This window comes from Chelonia mydas, chromosome 2 (genome assembly GCF_015237465.2).
Source record: "Chelonia mydas isolate rCheMyd1 chromosome 2, rCheMyd1.pri.v2, whole genome shotgun sequence".
Lineage (NCBI taxonomy): Eukaryota > Metazoa > Chordata > Testudines > Cheloniidae > Chelonia > Chelonia mydas.
Window position 1 is genome coordinate 86186163 of NC_057850.1, and position 21562 is coordinate 86207724.

The 21562-nt window shown below is 45.1% G+C and overlaps 1 protein-coding gene across 10 annotated transcripts in view; it reads left to right on the forward strand.

Moving 5' to 3' along the window:
- The first annotated feature begins 520 nt into the window (after positions 1-520).
- MTCL1 (microtubule crosslinking factor 1) overlaps positions 521-21562 on the forward strand; it is a 175179-nt gene continuing 154137 nt past the window's right edge. For all 10 annotated transcript variants that reach the window (XR_005224366.2, XM_027824780.3, XM_027824781.3 and 7 more), the window contains exon 1: positions 521-1729. Coding sequence is in view for 9 of the 10 variants with exons in the window: in XM_027824780.3 (XP_027680581.2) it covers positions 728-1729 (1002 nt within the window). In the remaining variant the exon portion in view is untranslated. The remainder of the gene's footprint in view (positions 1730-21562) is intronic.

Here is a 21562-nt window from a genome sequence, read left to right on the forward strand (position 1 = left end):
TATAAAAACGCATACAGGGAGCTCTAGGAAAAAATGGTTTGCACAGAGCAGTTTGGCTCAGTGACAGAGGGGGGAGGATCATGCGCACAGACCGGGGGAGCGTCAGGACTGGAGAGACAGACAGCAGCGTTTGCAGTTTCTCTATTTCAGCAGCAGGAGGAAGGACCCTGAGAAGATTGGAGGGTGCAGGCGAGAGAGGAGGGATGAGAATGAGAGGGGGTAGCCGCTGGAGTGTGATGAATGATGGTTTGTAAGCTAAGGGAAAAGAAGCGAAGGAGCCTGGAAAATAGTCATTTGCATCGGACCAAAGGAAAAGCGAGTCGATTTTTCGGACTGCAAAATAACTTGAGCTGCATCAAGCTGATCCAGAGAGAGGAGAGAGCGGCAGGAGGAGGAGGAGGAGAAGGCTGCCACTAAGGGATTTGCCTTCATTTTATTGAAACAAGCCAGTGCCTAAAAGAGACAGACGAGGGTGGGGGCTGAGGAGGGGCAGCCGGGGAGGGGGGGGGGGGAGGTCTAAAGAAGAAAAGTGTGAGGCTTGTGGTTGGGGAGAAGCAGAAGTGATGAGAGAACAAACGGCAAGGCTGGGGGAGGCTGCTCGTGCTGCTGCGCTCTGCCGAGAGGCTCACTGCCGCCGCTGCTGCTATTCCTGTGGGTGGGCAGGATTAGAGAGCCTCAAGTGCCCGACACCCCCAGGGCTGCGGCTGCTTCTTCCTCTGCCTGGACCATGGAGACTTTAAATGGCACCAGCCCGAGTGATAACCTGAAGCAGCAGCAGCAGGGCCACCACCACCCCCACGCTGAGAAGAAGAGACTGAACCGAGCCCCTTCCCCGGCCAGACCCTTCCTCAAGGATCTCCACGGCCGGGCGTCGTCTGCCAAGCCCCCGCCGGTGCCGCCCAAATCCCCCAGCCTCTCGGGCAAGCCGCAGCAGCCGGGCCCCCCGCCTCAATCCGCCGGGCTCCTGGCCACCCAGAGCCGCCTCTCCAGGCGCAGCGGCTCCCAGGGCGCAAAGGCAGCGGCACCAGCTGGGACGGGCGGCCGAGCGGGCAGCGCCAAAGCCTCCCTGTGGAGCAAGAAGGCGGCCCGAGGCCAGGAGCAGGGGGGCGGCAAGGCCGGGGCCAGGCAGGCCGGGGGGGAGCCGGGCCACCCGCCCGGCAAAGGCAGGAAGGGGAAGAGAGGCGCCCCCGCGCAGCAGGGGGGGTCCCTGGCACCGGCCGCTGGGCCCGGGCTGGGCAGCGGCCATGCGGCCGGGGCGGCTCCGGCCAGGCTCAGCCACACGGACAGCAGCTCCGACCTGTCCGACTGCCCCTCCGAGCCGCTCTCCGATGAGCAGCGACCGGCCCAGGCCGCCAGCAGCGACGCCGAGTCCGGCACCGGCTCCAGCGACCGGGAGCAGCTGCCTGCCCCGGAGCGAGCGGGCACCCCGCTGCCTGGGGCCGGCCACCCGCTGGGCGCCCAGCCTTCCCCGGAGAGCCCCGCCGGCCAAGGGGCGGCGCAGCCGGCTCCGCCCTGCAGCCCGCGGGCCGCCTCGCCGGCCCCAGCGGCGGGCAAAGGCGGCGCGCCCGAGGGAGAAGAGGCGAGCTGGGGGCGAGCCGCGGAGAAGGCGCCCGGCAAAGGGGACGTGCGGCTGGGCAGCCAAGCGCCCGCCCCCTGCCAGCCGCCGGCGGAGGAGGAGGAGCTGCTGCGGGAGATCGAGGAGCTGCGCTCGGAAAATGACTATCTCAAGGTAAACAGCGCCTGTGCCTGGGGGAGGGGCCAGCGGGTGGGCGCATCCCCCCAGCCCAGGGAGGCGGTGGGCACCTTCCCCCTCCAGGGACCTGGGGCTGAGCAGGTGTGGGTGGTTGGGTGGGGCTGGAGGGGTGAGGATATGTGCGTGCATCGGGGGTAGATGGCAATTGCTGGGTGCTTTCCCGCTCCAGGTAAGTGGGGTGGGGGTTGTGCTCGTGGTGTAGAGGGGTCATGCTGGGGGATGTGTGGATGTCCGTTGCTGGGCACCTCCCCGTCAACCATTGGACAGTGCAGTAAAACTGGCACTTAGGGGCTATCCATAGTGGCTCTAACGGCTGCGATCCTTGGTCTCCAGTGCAAAGCATTGTAGTGGGCTGGGTGAAACTTTTGGAAGAAGTGGGGTGTTGAAGGCTGTGTTTTGATTCTCAAAAAATGTAGTCTTCCATCAAAGGTCTGCTGTACTGGGATTTCTGCTGAAAGGAATCCAGCTCATTTCTCCAAGCCAGTGTGCTGCAATAGAAACAATAAGGGTTGGATTCTTTAATTAAAATGCAGTAATTGTGTAAGTCTGAATTCAGAAGTTATTTTTCTGAAACCGACTAAAGTGAGCATCTCTTGGGAGTAAATCACCCACCTAAATCAATGTTCCAATTTTACATGTTATATCCACCAAAGCCGTGTAAAATAAATATGGACACACAGTATAAGTACATGAGCATTTGACCTTTTGACAGCAGTGTGAAGATCTAGTGCCATGGCAAAGCTAAAAAAGGCAGATAAGGAACTAATGTAGGAGGAGTGGTAGATACGCTGGAGGGTAGGGATAGGATACAGAGGGACCTAGACAAATTGGAGGATTGGGCCAAAAGAAATCTGATGAGGTTCAACAAGGACAAGTGCAGAGTCCTGCACTTAGGATGGAAGAATCCTATGCACCGCTACAGACTAGGGACCAAATGGCTCGGCAACAGTTCTGCAGAAAAGGACCTAGGGGTTACAGTGGACGAGAAGTTGGATATGAGTCAACAGTGTGCCCTTGTTGCCAAGAAGGCCAATGGCATTTTGGGATGTATAAGTAGGGGCATTGCCAGCAGATCAAGGGACGTGATCATTCCCCTCTATTTGACATTGGTGAGGCCTCATCTGGAGTACTGTGTCCAGTTTTGGGCCCCACACTACAAGAAGGATGTGGAAAAATTGGAAAGAGTCCAGCGGAGGGCAACAAAAATGATTAGGGGACTGGAACACATGACTTATGAGGAGAGGCTGAGGGAACTGGGGATGTTTAGTCTTCAGAAGAGAAGAATGAGGGGGGATTTGATAGCTGCTTTCAACTACCTGAAAGGGGGTTCCAAAGAGGATGGCTCTAGATTGTTCTCAGTGGTAGCAGATGACAGAACAAGGAATAATGGTCTCAAGTTGCAGTGGGGGAGATTTAGGTTGGATATTAGGAAAAACTTTTTCACTATGAGGGTGGTGAAACACTGGAATGTGTTACTTAGGGAGGTGGTGGAATCTCCTTCCCTAGAAGTTTTTAAGGTCAGGCTTGACAAAGCCCTGGCTGGGATGGTTTAGTCAGGGATCGGTCCTGCTTTGAGCAGGGGGTTGGACTAGATGACCTCCTGAGGTCCCTTCCAACCCTGATATTCTATGATTCTATGTTTCTCTATAAAAGCCTGATTTGTGGAATCTCTGGATGCATATAAATCTAGTGCAGTGTGCACTGTAAGGCTGTTATGCTTAGCTGATGTGTGATATTTCAACAATCCCTAAACTTTCTTTCTATCCAAAGCATTATGCTTTCTCTGTTGAATACACCACTATTTAGCTTTTCTTAAACTTTTTTCTCTTTCACTTGAAATGGAAACAATGACTTAGTGTTATACTGTCCATTGTTATATTACTTTATTATAGCAAACCCAAGTCATTAATTGTGAAGTACTAACAGGTTCTGGCTGAGATCAAGATCAACAACTAAAGGAATATTTACACTATTATCCTAGTGTAAAAATATACTTTTCTGTGTTAATTCTGCCCCCTCTCACTTATGTATTAATTCTACCCCCTCTAATTGGGAATGCTACCAGCTGAACTGATCCCCTGGAACCTTTAACTGGTCATGTACATATGTATGATCTTTTGGTATGGCAAAGAGACTACATTCATAAAGATCTATAAATAAAATAAACTGAGCTAATTGTACAGTATGTGTGGTTACCCACTGCTTCTGGTGGATACAATCTTTGTTCTCTGGTTTTGCAAAAGCGTCATCCTGTAGGCTTTACTCAAACAAACTCCCATTGAAGCCAGTAGGAGTTTTATCTGAGTAAGGACTGCACCAGAACAGGGCCCAAAGAACAGGTGAATTGGGTAACCCTGAAGGAGAGGAGGATGATACATTGGCAGAAAGAGGGACAAGGATTATGAAACTCTAGTGATTTGACTAAGGACAAACCTACACTTAAAACACTGCATTAGTGCAGCTGCACTGATGCACTTATACTGCTGTAGTGCTTTAATGAAGACACTCTGTATGCCGACAGGAGAGCTCTCTCCCATTGGCATAGTTAATCCACCTCCCTGAATGGCGGTAGCTATATCAATGGGAGAAGTCCTCCCGCCAACATAACACTGTCTACATGTGGTTAGGTTGATATAATGACATTGCTCGGAGGTATGGATTTTTCGCACTACTGAGTGACATGGCTATACTGATATAGGTCTGTAGTGTAGACCAGACCTAAGATATCGGAAACAATGTTCATCATAGCAAAGAATTAACAACAGGGTGCCTTAAGGTTCTGTAGGTCCAGTGTTGCTCATGATTTGGAAAGGGGAGAGAGCAGTGACATAGGAAAACTTGCAATTGATACAAATTTGTTTAGAAAAGGAGTACTTGTGGCACCTTAGAGACTAACAAATTTATTTGAGCATAAGCTTTCATGAGCTACGTGAGCTGTAGCTCATGAAAGCTCAAATAAATCTGTTAGTCTCTAAGGTGCCACAAGCACTCCTTTTCTTTTTGCGGATACAGACTAACACGGCTGCTACTCTGAAACTTGTTTAGGTTACTCAGGTCCAAAGAGGATTGGGAGGAACGCCAGAGGAATCTAACCAAGCTAGAGGGAATGGGCAACACAATGGCAAATGAAGTTCAATATTGAAAAGTATATTGGCGGGGGAAAATGAACTACTCATACTACTTACTAGATTCTAAATTAACTGTGTTAACTCAAGAAAGACATCTGAACATCACTGTAGACAACTCAATGAAAACCTCCGCCCTACATGCAGCTGAAAAAGCAAACCAAGTGTTACATTGCGGAGGAATAACACAGAAAATGTAATAATACCATAATCTAAATCAGGGGTCTCAAACTCAAATGACCATGAGCGCCACATGAGGACAGGTGCATTGGCCTGAGGGCCACATCATTGACACCCCCCCCTTGCTGCCCCCTGCCCGCTCCCACTCCACCCCTTCCATGAGGCCCTGCCCCTGCCCTGCCTCTTCCCACCCCTTTCCTGCAGTCCCCACCCCAACCCTGCCCCCTCTCTGCCCCCAGGGGGTGCAGGAGGGGTGCAGGGTGTAGCGAGGGCTCAGGGCAGGGGGTTGGGGTGCAGGAGGGGTGTGGGGTGCGGCGGGGGCAGGCAGAGAGTTGGGGTGCAGGAACGGTTTGGGGTGCGGGCTCCAGCCTGGTGCCGCTTACCTAGAGCAGCTCTGGGGTGGCAGTGGCGCGCACTGGGGCCAGGGCAGGCTTGCTGCCTGCCTGCCCTGGCCCTTGGCCCCGTGCCGCGCCGCTCCGCTCCAGGAAGCAGCCAGAATCACGTCCCTGGGGGTGGAGGGGGGCACACGGCTCAGTGTGCTGCTCTTGCAGCTCCTCCAGATACCTCCCCTGAAGCTCCCATTGGCCGAGGTTCCCCGTTCCCAGCCAATGGGAGCTACAGGGGGCGGTGCCTGGAAGCAAGAGTAATGCACGGAGCCCCCTGCGGCCCTCCCACCCCCGAGGCCGCAGGGGCATGGTTCCGGCCACTTCAGGGAGTGGGTGCAGGGCTTGCGGCACCACGGGGTAGGCAGAGGGGCGTGCGGGAGTAGGGGAACGGGGAGCTTGGCGGGCTGCACGAAAGAACCCTGCAGGCCACGTGTTTGAGACCCCTGATCTAAATCAATGGTGCATCTGCCTCTGGAATACTGTGTGTGCACTACTGGTCACCCATCTCAAAAAGAATATTGCAGAATTGGGGTTGAGGCAAGAGCAAAGGGACAAATGATTGGGGCATGGAAATACTCTCCTATGAAGAGAGGTGGAACAGAGTGGGATTCCTTATTTTAGAAAGGAGGTAAGGGGGCATGATCAAAGTATATAAATAATGAATAGTATAGGGAACAAATGTCAGATTTCTGGTCTCCTTGTCTCATAACACAAGAATGGAGGGCAGGGACATTCAATTAAATTGAAAGGTGGAACATTCAGAACCAATACAAAGAAATACTTTTTCATGTAACAAGTAATTAACTCTGGAATTCATTGTCATGGGATGTCTTTGAAACCAAAATCCAATTATATGAAAAAAGGGAATTGGCCAGTTATATGGATAACAAGGATATCCAAAGTTAATACTAAGAAATTTTGGAAAATATATTAAACTTCGTGCTTCAGAGTTTAAAACAATCTGTAACTATTAAGGATTAGGAGGAGATTTAATGTGGGAGGGCAGATTATCACACACCTGCTTATTGTGAAGTTTTTTGTACCTTCCTCTGAAGCATCTGGTGCTGGCCATTGTCAGAGACAGGAGACTGGATGAGATGGACCATCGATCTGGTCCAGTGAGGCAATTCCTATGTTAAAGAAATCAGTTCAACATCATTTCAGACTTCCTCTGGGTTTAGTTCAAGTCTTCTATGCTTCATTTTGAGTTATCACCTGCAGCAGTTGGGGCCCAACAGCTGCGTACTCTGCTTGACTTCAACGTTGACTTTTTAGCATGTAGTCATAAAAACATTTTCCCATTCTAAAAATTAGAACCACAGCATTGTACATGTGGTCAGCTAGGTTTTGGGTTTTTTACCATTACATACATATAATTTGCTTAAAATTCTACTTTCCCTTGTGATATGGAGGCTAGCTTTTTTTCTGCTTTAATGGAAGGTGGTTTAAAGAATAATGGGTAAACTGTCAGCCATAGATGAACAAATGATGAGATAAATCCCAAAAGATACCATTAATTTGTTGAGCATGTTCATTTGCTGAATTCTCTTTTGTGTAGTCCAGAAGGCAAGGCCAGCCATCACTATCCACTCACCCGTTTCCCTCCTACCAGCTGGGACATGGCAGTTGGTGCAGATAATTTGAAGAAACGTTTTGGGTGCTAATCTGATATGCAGTATATATTCTTACAAAAAAGCTTCGGCTCATGGTATTGTTTCAGTCAGTTTTATTATAATGCTAAATATTAGTGGAAATTAAAAAGAATTGAATCAACAAACAGAATTATTTACTTCTATTTATATTTTTAAAATGCCTTCTCTTTTTCCCCTCCAGTATGCTGTGCACAAGCGTTTGCTGAGTAAGGTGCTGGTTCTGCAAAGAGGAAAGCACGTGCTTAACTGGACATACAGTGGGCCAGATCTTCAGTTTAGTTATGCCAGTTTACACCAGCTGAGGATCTGGCCCCAGGAGTACCCTACTACAGCATGTAAAGCTAAGCTTGTGTGTAAATCTTTGCAGGACAAAGATCTAGCTGCATAATCTCACTGCTGTAACCCCCATCTTTTACATCTTCCCCATCCTTTGAACTATGTCTAAAAGTTCTTCAGGTCATCTTTGTTCTATTCTTAGAGCTTGTCTACACGGCGGGGTTATGTGCTCAAGAAGTGCGTGATTTCTAAAACACACTAACGTGTTGTGCAATAATTGGTGCATGTAGAGCCTGCACACTAAAAGTTCCCTAAGTACACATTAACTTACTGCTGTTTCAAACAGCACTGCATTAAAGCACACTAGGGAACCTTTAGTGCGCACCAGTGAGGTCTACGTGGACTAATTAATGCGCAATATGTTAGTGCACGTTAGAAACCACCCCCCGCACCCTCCAGGAGAGTACCTTACTTCACCATGTAGACAAGCCCTAAGTTATCTATCAGACTTCTGAGTATTATAAACCAGTAAATAATAATAATTAGAAAAATTATCTAGAATACCAGTTTTTAAAATTACCAATGTAAAAACACACAAAACCAGGAACCTTATATTTCATTATTTCTTCAATGTATTAGCCTTCACATAAGCACCTCAAGAAGTGTAAACTGTAAGATTAAAAAAAGAGGATTTTTGTCTTGTATTTTAAATAAAGTTAGATCTCAAGCAAATCAATTCCTTTGAAATCAGACTAGTTTATTTTACCAACAGGCCAGAGGACCTGGTTTAAAATCCATAGTATACCAGGACATCACCATCCAGTTCTTATATTGTGATGGAATTTCATAATTGACTCATTTTCATGTGTTTTAGCAAGCCTCTTTGCCTAGGTAGTTTTATTTAATCTATACAGAAAGAATGGAACCTTCCAATAGCGTACATAAGGTAACATGTTATTTTCTGAGGCAAAGTTGTCACATACGCTGTGAAATGTCACGACTGCTGAGACAGTGAAACCACAAAGCATTCAGACAGAAGGAGAATAAAAGCTAAGAGAACAAATTTTAATAAATGAATAAGCCCTAGAAGAAGCTAAGCTTTAAGTGTACCTAAATGTTTTTAAATCAACCTTGTTTAGAATATTAAAGAGATACATATGTAAGTTATTACTACTTTTCAGGTTTACTTTGCAGACTGCAGTCCATGGAAGAGGATAAATGATATACTAGTCCTGGGGGGGAGAGATCGAGAAAACTCACTAAGGGCTTGATCTGGTGCTCTTTGAAATCAATGGTGCAAGATTGGACCTTAAAGGGTTTTCTCTTGCTCCCTTTCGCATCAGTAAGAGTTTTACCACTGGCTTAGTGGCAACAGTATCAGGGCCCAAATTTTAGTAATTCAAAATTTCCGTGCTTACTCTTGACATCAGATTAATTCAAATCAAATGAATTAGGGAAATGCTTATTTTAAGTAAAGAAATTTATTGGAAATAGTGATAACGTTAAATAATAGATTTTGCTATTCAAAAATAAAGGTGGACCTTTTAATATTTATCTTGATAAAAGATGCTGCTTTACAAATCCTCCCATCTTAAGTACTTTGCATGCTTCACGAACAGTGTATGCAAAAAGGTCCTGAGCAAAACTTGAGCACTTACTACAATCATTAAAGTGCAACTAGTGCTTTCTCACATATACACTATTGGGTAATTTCACTGTGTATCAAGTAGCATAACTTGAAAATGTCATGAATGTTGCTACACTGTAGGCTAGCAGAAACTGTTCTCACAAACAGCATATCCCCTAAAATAGCACTTAAATTCGTAGATGAATGTCTTACTTTGTCTTTCTTACTGTTTCTTAGCAGTGAAGTAGTGACTTATGCTGTCTTTTATTGGAAAAGGGGATATTCCTGGGTGGAAATATTAATTTTTGTTTAAAATTACAATATGTATGACATAGTTATGCTATGCTTCACAACTTTCAGCTTCTTTTACATTGTAGCCCTTCTCAATTCAATGCTTCTGGATCATGTGTTTGAAAATGACATACAAAGGTGTTTGGATCAATATACTGCACATGGACTATATTGTAGTTTCATTCAATGACCTACAGTAACTTGGTGTGTGTCGTAGGATTTCTATATGGAGAGAATGATCAGAACTGATGTGACTATTTTTTCATTTAGCAAAGGTTACAAAGGTTAGCAAAGAAAAAGTTATTGTGGTCTTTCTTTGACATGCCCCTTTCCACACCTAATATGCATTAGTCATGTGGAAGAATAGAGGTAATAACCCTAGGCATCAAAATAATGTGAATCATTTCAGACACAGGGTCAGTCAGCTGTTAGAATGAAATGTCAGTTTGGTAAACAATGGCAGTAGGTCCATGTGCCTTGTTAGCCACAGCTGTGGCTCTGCTGAAAACATTTAATTGTCCAGGGGGCAGAAGAGTGGATTATTTGTATAATGTGATAGACAATAGTTTCTGTCTGTAGGTTTTAGTAGATTATAGTAACATTGCACTAGCCAGATGACTACTCCAACTGTTCAAATGGTAACAGCTAAGGAAATGTACTGAAACAGTAATAGCTCTGATTATTTGAATAAAATACATAAACTGCATAAACATAAACAAATGCTTAATTCTGCTTTCTGTTTTCCACTGTGGAAAAGCAAAACTTCCCTAAACTCACAGGTATTAATCATGTTAGAATTGTCAGAATTCTAAAATTGTTTTGTGCAACCAACATACAGTATGATAATGTAATGCTGCTTGCTCACAACTGATATCAACATTTGAGGATCAATTTAGGAATTTTAAACTGGCTTGACAATTTGACAGCTGAATAATAATTTGAGGCATGCAGGGAACTTGCAGGTCATTGGCACATTTTGAAAAAGGCAAAAGTACTATTGTTTGATTAAATCAAAAACAACCTTCTTGCGGCATATTCATCTCTAGTTTCAGCCGTGTTAGTCTGTATTTGCAAAAAGAAAAGGAGTACTAGTGGCACCTTAGAGACTAACCAATTTATTTGAGCATAAGCTTTCGTGAGCTACAGCTCACTTCATCGGATGCATTCAGTGGAAAATACAGTGAGGAGATTTATATACACACAGAACATGAAAAAATGGGTGTTATCATACACACTGTAAGGAGAGTGATCACTTAAGATGAGCTGTTACCAGTAGGAGAGCGGGGGGTGGGGGGGAGAAAACCTTTTGTAGTGATAATCAAGGTGGGTCATTTCCAGCAGTTAACAGGAACGTCTGAGGAACAGTGGGGGGGGGGGGGGGAAATAAACATAGGGAAATAGTTTTACTTTGTATAATGACACATACTCTCCCAGTCTCTATTCAAGCCTAAAGTTAATTGTGTCCAGTTTGCAAATTAATTCCAATTCAGCAGTCTCTCTTTGGAGTCTGTTTTTGAAGTCTTTTTGTTGTAATATTGCGACCTTTAGGTCTGTAATCGAGTAACCAGAGAGATTGAAGTGTTCTCCGACTGGTTTATGGATGTTATAATTCTTGACATCTGATTTGTGTCCATTTATTCTTTTACGTAGAGACTGTTCAGTTTGACCAATGTACATGGCAGAGGGGCACTGCTGGCACATGATGGCATATATCACATTGGTAGATGTGCAGGTGAATGAGCCTCTGATATTGTGGCTGATGTGATTAGGCCCTATGAGTCCCCTGAATAGATATGTGGACACAGTTGGCAACGGGCTTTGTTGCAAGGATAGGTTCCTGGGTTAGTGGTTCTGTTGTGTGGTGTGTGGTTGCTGGTGAGTATTTGCTTCAGGTTGGGGGGCTGTCTGTAAGCAAGGGCTGGCCTGTCTCCCAAGATTTGTGAGAGCGATGGGTCGTCCTTCAGGATAGGTTGTAGATCCTTGATGATGCCTTGGAGAGGTTTTAGTTGGGGGCTGAAGGAATGGCTAGTGGCGTTCTGTTATTATCTTTGTTGGGCCTGTCTTGTAGTAGGTGACTTCTGGGTACTCTTCTGGCTCTGTCAGTTTGTTTCTTCACTTCAGCAGGTGGGTATTGTAGTTGTAAGGATGCTTGATAGAGATCTTGTAGGTGTTTGTCTCTGTCTGAGGGGTTGGAGCAAATGCGGTTGTATCGTAGATCTTGGCTGTAGACAATGGATCGTGTGGTGTGGTCTGGGTGAAAGCTGGAGGGATGTAGGTAGGAATAGTGGTCAGTAGGTTTCCGGTATTGGGTGGTGTTTATGTGGCCATCACTTATAAGCACCGTAGTGTCCAGGAAGTGGATCCCTTGTGTGGACTGGTCCAGGCTGAGGTTGATGGTGGGATGGAAATAGTTGAAATCATGGTGGAATTCCTCAAGGGCTTCTTTTCCATGGGTCCAGATGATGAAGATGTCATCAATATAGCGCAAGTAGAGTAGGGGCATCAGGGGACAAGAGCTGAGGAAGCGTTGTTCTAAGTCAGCCATAAAAATGTTGGCATACTGTGGGGCCATGCGGGTACCCATAGCAGTGCCGCTGATTTGAAGGTATACATTGTCCCCAAATGTGAAATAATTATGGGTGAGGACAAAGTCACAAAGTTCAGCCACCAGGTTTGCTGTGACATTATCGGGGATACTGTTCCTGATGGCTTGAAGTCCATATTTGTGTGGAATGTTGGTGTGGAGGGTTTCTACATCCATAGTGGCCAGGATGGTGTTTTCAGGAAGATCACCGATGGATTGTAGTTTCCTCAGGAAGTCAGTCGTGTCTCGAACATAGCTGGGAGTGTTGGTAGCGTAGGGCCTGAGGAGGGAGTCTACATAGCCAGACAGTCCTGCTGTCAGGGTGCCAATGCCTGAGATGATGGGGCATCCAGGATTTCCAGGTTTATGGATCTTGGGTAGCAGATAGAATACCCCAGATCAGGGTTCCAGGGGTATGTCTGTGCTGATTTGTTCTTGTGCTTTTTCAGGGAGAAAAAATATCTTTTATTGGAGCAACTTCTGTTGGTGGAAGGTACAAGCTTTTGAGCTATACAGGTCTGCGGAAGGAAGCAGAATTTCTGAGCTAAAAAATGCAAGTTGGGACAGATTTGTAAGCAGAAGGGGTAACCCATGTTGGAGGCAGTCACCTGAAATAAATTGGGAATTGGGGGTTAGATTGTTATGCATAAAGGGTTTGAAGTGTGCAGTTAAGGGTAGCAGGCAATGTGATGTGTTACAAATTGTTGTAATGAGCCATAATAAGGTTTTATAAACCCTGATAAGTCCGTGGTTTTTAGGTGTCAAGCCGAGTTATGAATTTAAGTTCCCAGACTTGCCTTTTGAAGGTGTACAGATTTCCTTTGAGGACAAGTATTGAAAGATCAGATGCTGTATAGTGTGATCGCTTTGTGAAAAGGTATTTGTCCAGGTGATATGGTGTTTTTGTCTTTTATCATTTTCCTGTGTGAGTTCATTCAAGAGTGTAGTGATTACTTGTGTAGCTCAAAAGCTTGTACCTTCCACCAAAGGAAGTTGCTCCAGTAAAAGTCCTTTGGCTTGCACCCACCTCAATGGCCAACCACAACCCCAAAGTCTAGCCCCTCACCTCAGGGGCAAGTTGCAGTCTGTCTAAGCCACACTCCTCTGTGGCCAGGTGCAGTGTAAGGGGGAAGGGGGGACACAGGCCCACCCGCTACTCTGGGTCCCAGCCCAGGGACCCTCTAGTGGCAGCCTCTCTCTGCCCTCCTTCGCTCCCCCTTGTCCGTCTATCTTCCCTGGGCCTTAACTCAACTACCTTGTCTCAACCTACATAATGACATTATGAGATACTTAAAATATGAAAATGGGCATGACATAAAATTGAAACTCATGAATCTTTTAAAAAATTTGGCATTTATCAGGGACTACCTAGAACTTGTGCAGTCACTAGAACCTCGGCAGTTAATGCTATCTTTTTTCACTGATTTAATATATAACCTCCTAACTCCAGAACAAATATTGTCATACATTATAAGAGTAAATTGTGTTCCATTTTGTTGGATATTTAAAAAGTTGCTTGTATGTTTTTCAATGTGCAAAATTAGTAGAGCTGATGATTAATCGCAGTTAACTCACGCGATTAACTCAAAAAGATAATCACGATTAAAAAAATAATCATGATTAATTGCAGTTTTAACCGCACTGTTAAACAATAGAATACCAATTGAAATTTATTAAATATTTTTGGACATTTTTCTACATCTTCAAATATACTGATTTCAGTTACAACACAGAATACAAAGTGTACAGTGCTCACTTTATATTATTGTATAAGATAACAAATATTTGCACTGTAAAATGATAAACAAAAGAAATAGTATTTTTCAATTCACCTCATACGAGTACTGTAGTGCAATTTCTTTATCGTGAAAGTGCAAGTTACAAATGTAGATTTTTATTTGTTGTATAACTGCACTCAAAACCAAAACAATGTAAAACTTTAGAGCCTACAAGTCTACTCAGTTCTACTTCTTGTTCAGCCAATCACTAAGACAAACAAGTTTGTTTACATTTATGGGAGATAATGCTGCCCGCTTCTTATTTATAATGTCACCTGAAAGTGAGAAAAGGCGTTCGCATGGTCCCTTTGTAGCCGGTATTGCAAGGTACTTATGTGTCAGATATGCTAAACCAGTGGTCTCTAAACTTTTTAAGCAAAAGATCACTTTTTGAATTTAAGTGCAACCCAGGATCTACCCCACCCCTTCCTCGAGGTCCCAACCCGCTCACTCCATCCTCTCTCCCTCCATCGCTCACTCTCCCACACCCTCACTCAGTTTTCCTGGGCTGGGGCAGGGGGTTGGAATCCGGGAGGGGGTGTGGGCTCTGGACTGGGGCTGAGGGGTTCAGAATATGAAAGGGGGCTCCAGGCTGAGCCTGGGGCAGGGGGTTGGGGTGCAGGAGGGGGTGTGGGGTGCAACCTCTGGGAGGGAGTTTGGGTGTAGGAGGGGGCTTAGTGCTGGGGCAGGGGATTGGAGTGCAGGCTTCTGCCAGAGGGGGTTATCCTGGGTGGCGGCACAGTGGGGCTAGGGCAGGCTTCCTGCCTGTCCCGGCCTCACACCGCTTCCAGAAGCTACTGGCATGTCCCTGCGGCCCCTGGGTTAGGCACGTGGCTCCGCGTGCTGCCCCTCCCTGCAGGAACCGACCCCGCAGCTCCCATTGGCCGCAGTTCCCAGTTCCCGGCCAATGGAGCTGCCGGGGCAGTGCCTACAGGCAGGAGCAGTGCGTGGAGACCCCCTCCTCCACCACACAGGGACATGCTGGCTACTTCCAGGAGCGGCGCAAGGCCAGGGCAGGCAGGGAGCCTGCCTTAGCCTTGCTGCACCACTGAACTGTTAGCGGCCGGAGACTGGCAGAGGCTCCGCGACTGTCTACCGGTTGGTGACCACTGTGCTAACATTTGTATGTCCCTTCATTCTTTGGTTACCATTCCAGAGGACATGCTTCCACGCTGATGACGCTTGTTAAAAAATAATGCATTAATTAAATTTGTGACTGAACTCCTTGGCAGAGAATTGTATGTCTCCTGCTCTATTTTACTCGCATTCTGCCATATATTTCATGTTATAGCAATCTCAGATGATGACCTAGCACATGTTGTTCGTTTTAAGAACACTTTCACAGCAGATTTGACAAAATGTAAAGAAGGAACGAATGTGAGATTTCTAAAGATAGCTACAGCACTCAACCCAAGGTTTAAGAATCTGAAGTGCCTTCCAAAATCTGAGAGGGACGAGGTGTGGAGCATGCTGTCAGAAGTCTTAAAAGTCCAATGCAGAAACTACAGAACCCAAACCACCAAAAAAGAAAATCAACCTTCTGTTGGTGGCATCTGACTCAGATGATGAAAATGAACATGCATAAATCCGCACTGCTTTGAATCATTATCAAGCAGTACCCGTTATCAGGATGGACACATGTTCTCTGTGGTTGAAGCACGACAGGTGACATTGCAAACAAGAAGCCGGCAGTATTATCTCCTTCAAATGTAAACAAACTGCCTTACGTTGACCTAACTGTGTTGTTTAGACCAGGCCATAGTTTCACAGAAGGAGATGTAAGCTCTGGGGGTATGTCTAAGCTGCAAAGAAAAACACGTGGCACCAAGTTTCAGAGTCCAGGTCAGTTGACTCAGGCTTGTGAGGTTTGGGCTGTGGGCCAAAAATAGCAGTGTAGACTTTCCTGCTTAGGCTGAAACCTGCGCTCTGAGACTCTTCCTCCCTCACCAAGTTTCAGAGTCTGGGCTCTAGCCCGAGTGGGAATGTCTGCATTGCTATTTTTAGCTCTGCAGCTTGAGCCCCATGAGCCTGAGTTAATTGACTTGGACTCTGAGACTGTGTCATGGATTTTTTTTTCAGCGTAGACATACCCAAAGACTACCAAGTCTGGAAAACTTGCAGAGTTTTCACTGAGGCACTTTGGGCCTGGATAAACTATTATCCTCTAGGAACAGAATAATAAATGTGAGAATGATCAGATACTTGTAAGTAGATAATCAAAGTGTAAGAAAGAGTAAATGAAGTTCTTGGCTTAAAAAGTTGTGCCTGACTGGCTACACTCAGAAAAGTTCAATTACTGAATCTTTGGCTTCCTGAATTTGTTGCTACTAAATTATCTTTATTTGTTTGAGAATGAGAAGACTATATTGTCATACATTGTAAGCATAAATGACATTCCATTTGGCTGGATCTAAAAAAAAGTTGTTTGTATGTTTTCTAGTTAAAAATCTTTGCTTTATCTCCATTAATTCCATATCTTTGTTTGTGTAACTAGACTGACATCTAGAAAGAAGATCTACTTAACTTTTCCCTAAGCAGTATTCTCTCTTTTCGAGGACTTCAGTGCAAGCAGAATCAGGCTCTTGTCCTCATAAAATGAGAGGAGACTCAAAGAGCTTAGCTTGTTTAGCCTAAATAAAAGAAGGCTGAGGGGAGAGATGATTACTCTCTGTAAATACACCACAGAGATAAATACCAGGGAGGGAGAGAAGTTATTTAAGTTAAGCACCAATGTGGACACAAGAACAAATGGATATAAACTGGCCATCAACAAGCTTAGGTTTGAAATTAGATGAAGGTTTCTATCCATCAGAGGAGTGAAGTTCTGGAACAGCCTTCCAAGGGAAGCCATGGGGGCAAAAATTCAAGACTGAACGTGATAACTTCGAGGAGGAGATGTTCTGATGAGACTGCCTACAGTTGCATGTAGCTGATCTGCAACTGCTAGCAGCAAATATCTCCAGCAGCCAGTGATGGGACTCTAGATGGGGAGGGCTCTGTGTTACCACAGAGAATTCTTTCCCATGTGTCTGGCTGTTCAGTCTTGCCCACATGCTCCGTGTCTTACTGATCGCCATATTTGCGGTTGGGAAGGAATTTTCTCCCGGTATGACTGGCAGAGATCCTGGGTTTTTTTTTTTCACCTTCTTCTGCGGCATGGGGCATGGGACACTTGCAGGTTTAAACTAGTGTAAATGGTGGATACTCTGTAACTTGAAGTCTTTAAATCATGATTGGAGGATTTCAGTAACTCAGTCAGAGGTTAGGGGTCTATTATAGGAGTGAGTGGGTGAGGTTCTGTGGCCTGCAATGTGCAGGAGGTCAGACTAGATCATTGGTCACCAACTGGTAGGTTGCGAGGAGCCTCTGACAGTTGATCACGATCTCCAGCTGCTAAAAGTCTGTTGGTACAGCTGGGCTAAGGCAGGCTCCCTGCCTGCCCTGGCCCCGTGCCACTCCTGGAAGCGGCCAGCAGATCCTTGTGGTCTCTGGGACGGATGGACAGGGGGTCTCTGCGTGCTGCTCCTGCCTGCATCCACCACTCCCATTGGCCGGGAACGGGTAACTGCAGCCAATGGGAGCTGCGGGGCGGTGCCTGCAGGGAGGGGCAGTGTGCGGAACCATGTGACCCCCCACCGGGGGCCGCAGGGACGTGCTGGCCACCTCCTGGAGTGGCGTGGGGCCGGGGCAGGCAGGGAGCCTGCCTTAGCTCTGCTGCGCCACCACCTGGGAGCCCCCCGAAGTAAGCACCACCCGGTGGGAGCCCGCACCTGTCCCACACCCCAACCCCCTGTCCCAGCCCTGAGCCCCTCCAGAAGCCAACAGCCCAAACCCCCTCATGCACTCCTGTACACCCTTCTGCACCCCAACACTGCCCCAGCCTGGAGCCCCCTCCTGCACCCCAACTCCCTCCCAGAGCCTGCACCCCTCACCCCCTCCTGCACCCCAATCCGCTGCCTCAGCCCAATGAAAGTGAGTGAGGGTGGGATAGAGCGTGCGAGGGAGGGAGAGGGGAATGGAATGAGCAGGATGGGGCCTCGGGGAAGGGGCAGGGCCTTGGGGAAAATGTGGGGTAGATCCTGGGTTGCCCTTAAATTCAAAAAGTGATCTTGGGCGTAAAAAGGTTGGAGACCATTAGACTACATGATCATGATGCTCCCTTCAAACCGTAAAGTCTATGAGTCTGTGAGTCTTTCAGACATACAGAGAAGTAAAGATCATCATGCTCTCCACCTTGTCTTGCAATTGAAATGGCCACTTTGGGATATTGGAGCAGAGTGTATGTATATGTGTGTATATATGTGTGTGTGTATATATATTTTATATATATAAAATAATAACCAGGTCCCTGTTTAAGTACAGGTCCATTCTCTCAGTAATATATTCTTTTATAAACCATATCATATCAGTTCCCCTTTACTAGATGAACAAACAGACATTTTTTGTATGTATTTATTTGCTTTGACTTCTACTAAGTCCCCATTCCAAGCTCTCTATGCAATTTTACAAAATTAAAATATACTATATGAAAGTTCATATTCAGAACACACGTAAAAAGCAATATCCTAATAATGTTTGTTCGCCCACAATAATAACGAAAACAAACCTTAATGAAGACATGGGTTGAATCCATCTGTCATTTCCAACTCTCTCTCAACCAGACTGAATCTTTTTCTTACGCTTCTAAGTTTGGGAGCTATTAAGGTTCTCCTGTGCTTATGCTTTAACATCAACGGTGACTGACATGTTTTCCTCCACTGTGGCTTGATTAGTACATTTAAAAACCTGAGCCATTATAGTTTCAACTGCAATTTCCACTTCTCTGAGTCTTTTCTCCATGTCCGTTGTGAGGATTGCAAATTGTTACTCTTAGTATTCACATCATCTAAGAGGATCCAGATAGAATTCTTTCAAGCCATATAACCAAACCTTCAGGCTAGTCACTCTGGTACTGTTTTTATGCTTTGGGAGTTCCCCCTGAGAGGTCTGCAAGGCTGAAGTGTGCAGTGTAAAAAGGAGGCATCTTTCTCATTCTTGGCTGTGGGTGTTTGTGTTTCAGCACTGGTTTTCACTGAGCATTGACTCTGATGTATGCTATTTTATAGTATACTATGATCAGGTTTTAAAAAAGGGAGCCAATGTGCTGACACTCCATGGTTACATGCCTGCTCTCTTTAGCAACAGACTCTGCCCTTTAACACCACCTGAAACACTGTTAGTGCTTCTGAGCATCTTCAGAGAAGAATAAACTGTTACTGAACAATGTTTTCATTTACAATGGACAAACATGCATCTCTTCTGCATAGGCATACCTGCCTTTTTGCCACTGTTTTTGTTTCTTTCGTTAGGAGCAAGGTCAGACCCTTATTTTGGACCATGAAAGGGTAACCCCTTTCTCCATAAATTGTGTTGAGGTTCTCTGTCTCTCACACAGAATCTCCAAGTGCTATTGTGCAAAATCACATTCTGAAACCACATCTGATGTTTGGAGCTGACTTTATATTTCAGAGTAATAGGACTTTGCACCCGCCGTTCCACTTTTTAGTATTTCAAATAGATTTTCCTGATTTTGTCACATGAAGATGTTCAGTCTATTCCTTTTTGCTTGGCTGGAGAGTTGCGCATTGATACAAGCTTGAGAAAACATGAGTGGAACAATTCTTAGGCTGCCCAAGTAGCAGTGTCAGGGATAACAATATGTGCAGATTATGGCTATTTCCCCACAACATACTGTGAAACCAACAAGTTCCTTGGGGTACATATTGGCAGAGGCTATATTTTATTTTATCTTTTTGTTCATATAGTATTCAGCACTAAATAAAGTACACAGTGAGGGTGAAGACTACTTTATTCATTACCTTATGTGATCAGAAATGTTTGTGCCATCATTTGAAATCTGCACTCAAATGCCTTGTAGTACAACTCTGAGACTCACCTATGTGCTGAAGAACAGCCCCTTTGCCATCAAAAAGATTAAGAGGGTGGGTTCTAGTACATTAAGAGGGTGATTTCTAGTTCATCCCCGAAGTTATATTTGAAATAAATGAAATCTTATAAATGTATAAAAGAGTCCAGAGGCAAGTATAACAAATGATGACAGGCTTTCAAACTAAGAGCTATGAGCAGAAAGATTAAGTGAATTTAACATGTGTAGTCTACAGTAAAAACAAAGGGCAGAGTTGACAGTCTACAGAAATATAATTCACACCAGCTTGAGCAATTTTGCTGGGAATCATTAGAATGGAATGATTGAAGGAGGGGACTGGAGTCAACTGTCCAGCTAATAGTGGCCCCGGGATGAGACCTGGGCGACCATTGGCAGGAGGTTCTAGGTCTGAGTCTAGAGACCAGTTGGCTGAGAATTTGAGACAGGAAAGAAGTCAAGAGTGGACCATTTGGAGGTTCTTAAGAAGCAGCAAAGTGGGCTCAATTTTTCTTAGCTTCACTGCTCATTAAGGTCAAGTTAATCTGTCCAGTTTGTGGGCAGGCATAGTTTGATTTGGGGTTGACACTCAGAGTATTGGGGACTTTGGTTTGACTGCGGTGGTTGTGTCAATGGTTGGGACTGTTAGTGAGGTGACAAGAGATTAACTTTCCAATTTGGATTGTAATTTAGTAGTTTTTGATATGTGCATAATCCTTATAGCCATAATTACTTCAACCCCTTTGTTGGATTATTTGATTCTGGGAAGTGGACAGATTACCTAGATGCAAGTACTGGATTGGATGAGAAGTCTCTGTCCCAGGGAGAATACAGTCTAAGACCCCGATCCAGCGAACACTTATGAACATGCTCAACTTTACACATGTGAATAGTTCCATTGAAGTGAATAGTACTGTAACCCACATGTACAATTAAGCTTGTGCAACAATGTTTGCAGGATGGGGAATAAGAAGACAAGTCACATAAAGTGCTAGAACAGGTGCTAGAAGTGTTATCTGTAGGCATTACTTGGGGTTCATGGCTGAAGGATGGGCCTTTGCTTTTTGCATGTGGAGTAAGGGCAAGGAGTTATAAACAGTGCCCCATGAATTCTGCAGCAACGGATGCCATCCACTGCCATGATAGTGTGCTTTGGAATCTTTCATTTAAAATCAAATAATGTTTCTAACACTTATGGTTATGAAGATAATTTTTAAAATGTGAACTGACTCTGCACCTAACCAGCGTAGGCATTCTGAGTCAGTGGAGAGCCTTAAACAATATCTTTGACATGTATGAATGCCCCCCTTCATCCCAATGTGTTGTTAATTCTGAAATCTAAAGATGCCAATTTCAAAGTCAACACTTAAGCACATTAGCAAATAACACATTACCAAGCTGTCATCCTCATGTTCCAAAGACACAACTGTCCCCTAAGCTGCTGCCGAAACCTCCAGCTTCCCTCTCCGTTAAAAAATTTAAAGTGCTGCTATGCATTATGTATGCAGAAATGTACAACATAGTGAAAATGTGGGGACAGCAAAAAAACAAACAAAAAAACCTAAACAAAACAAAATTTATTAAAATAAATAAGACAGGGCTACTGTATCATATTTTTTATTTCTTATTTCATTCATTAAAAAGCTTCTTTTAAAACAAATATTCTTGCCAGTTTCATTTATGTTCAGTCTCCTGCACCAGAATCCTATAGAAACTATAGTACTTGCTACAGTACTTAGATTCAGCTTGCCATGAAGTACCCAGGGCTGGATTATATATAGTATTTTGAAAGAATTCTGTTCAATTTGGTGTGTGTAGGGTTTACTTCAGTGTTATAGTGTGTTATTTGTGGTTAATTAATTGACTTGAAACTTAATGGTATGTCTTCACTGCAGAGTAAACTCATGTTTTTTACACTCGAGTTAGTCCTCCTGAATTAGTCTACCTTGAATGAGAGTAACCACACTGAAATAACACTTTAATTGCT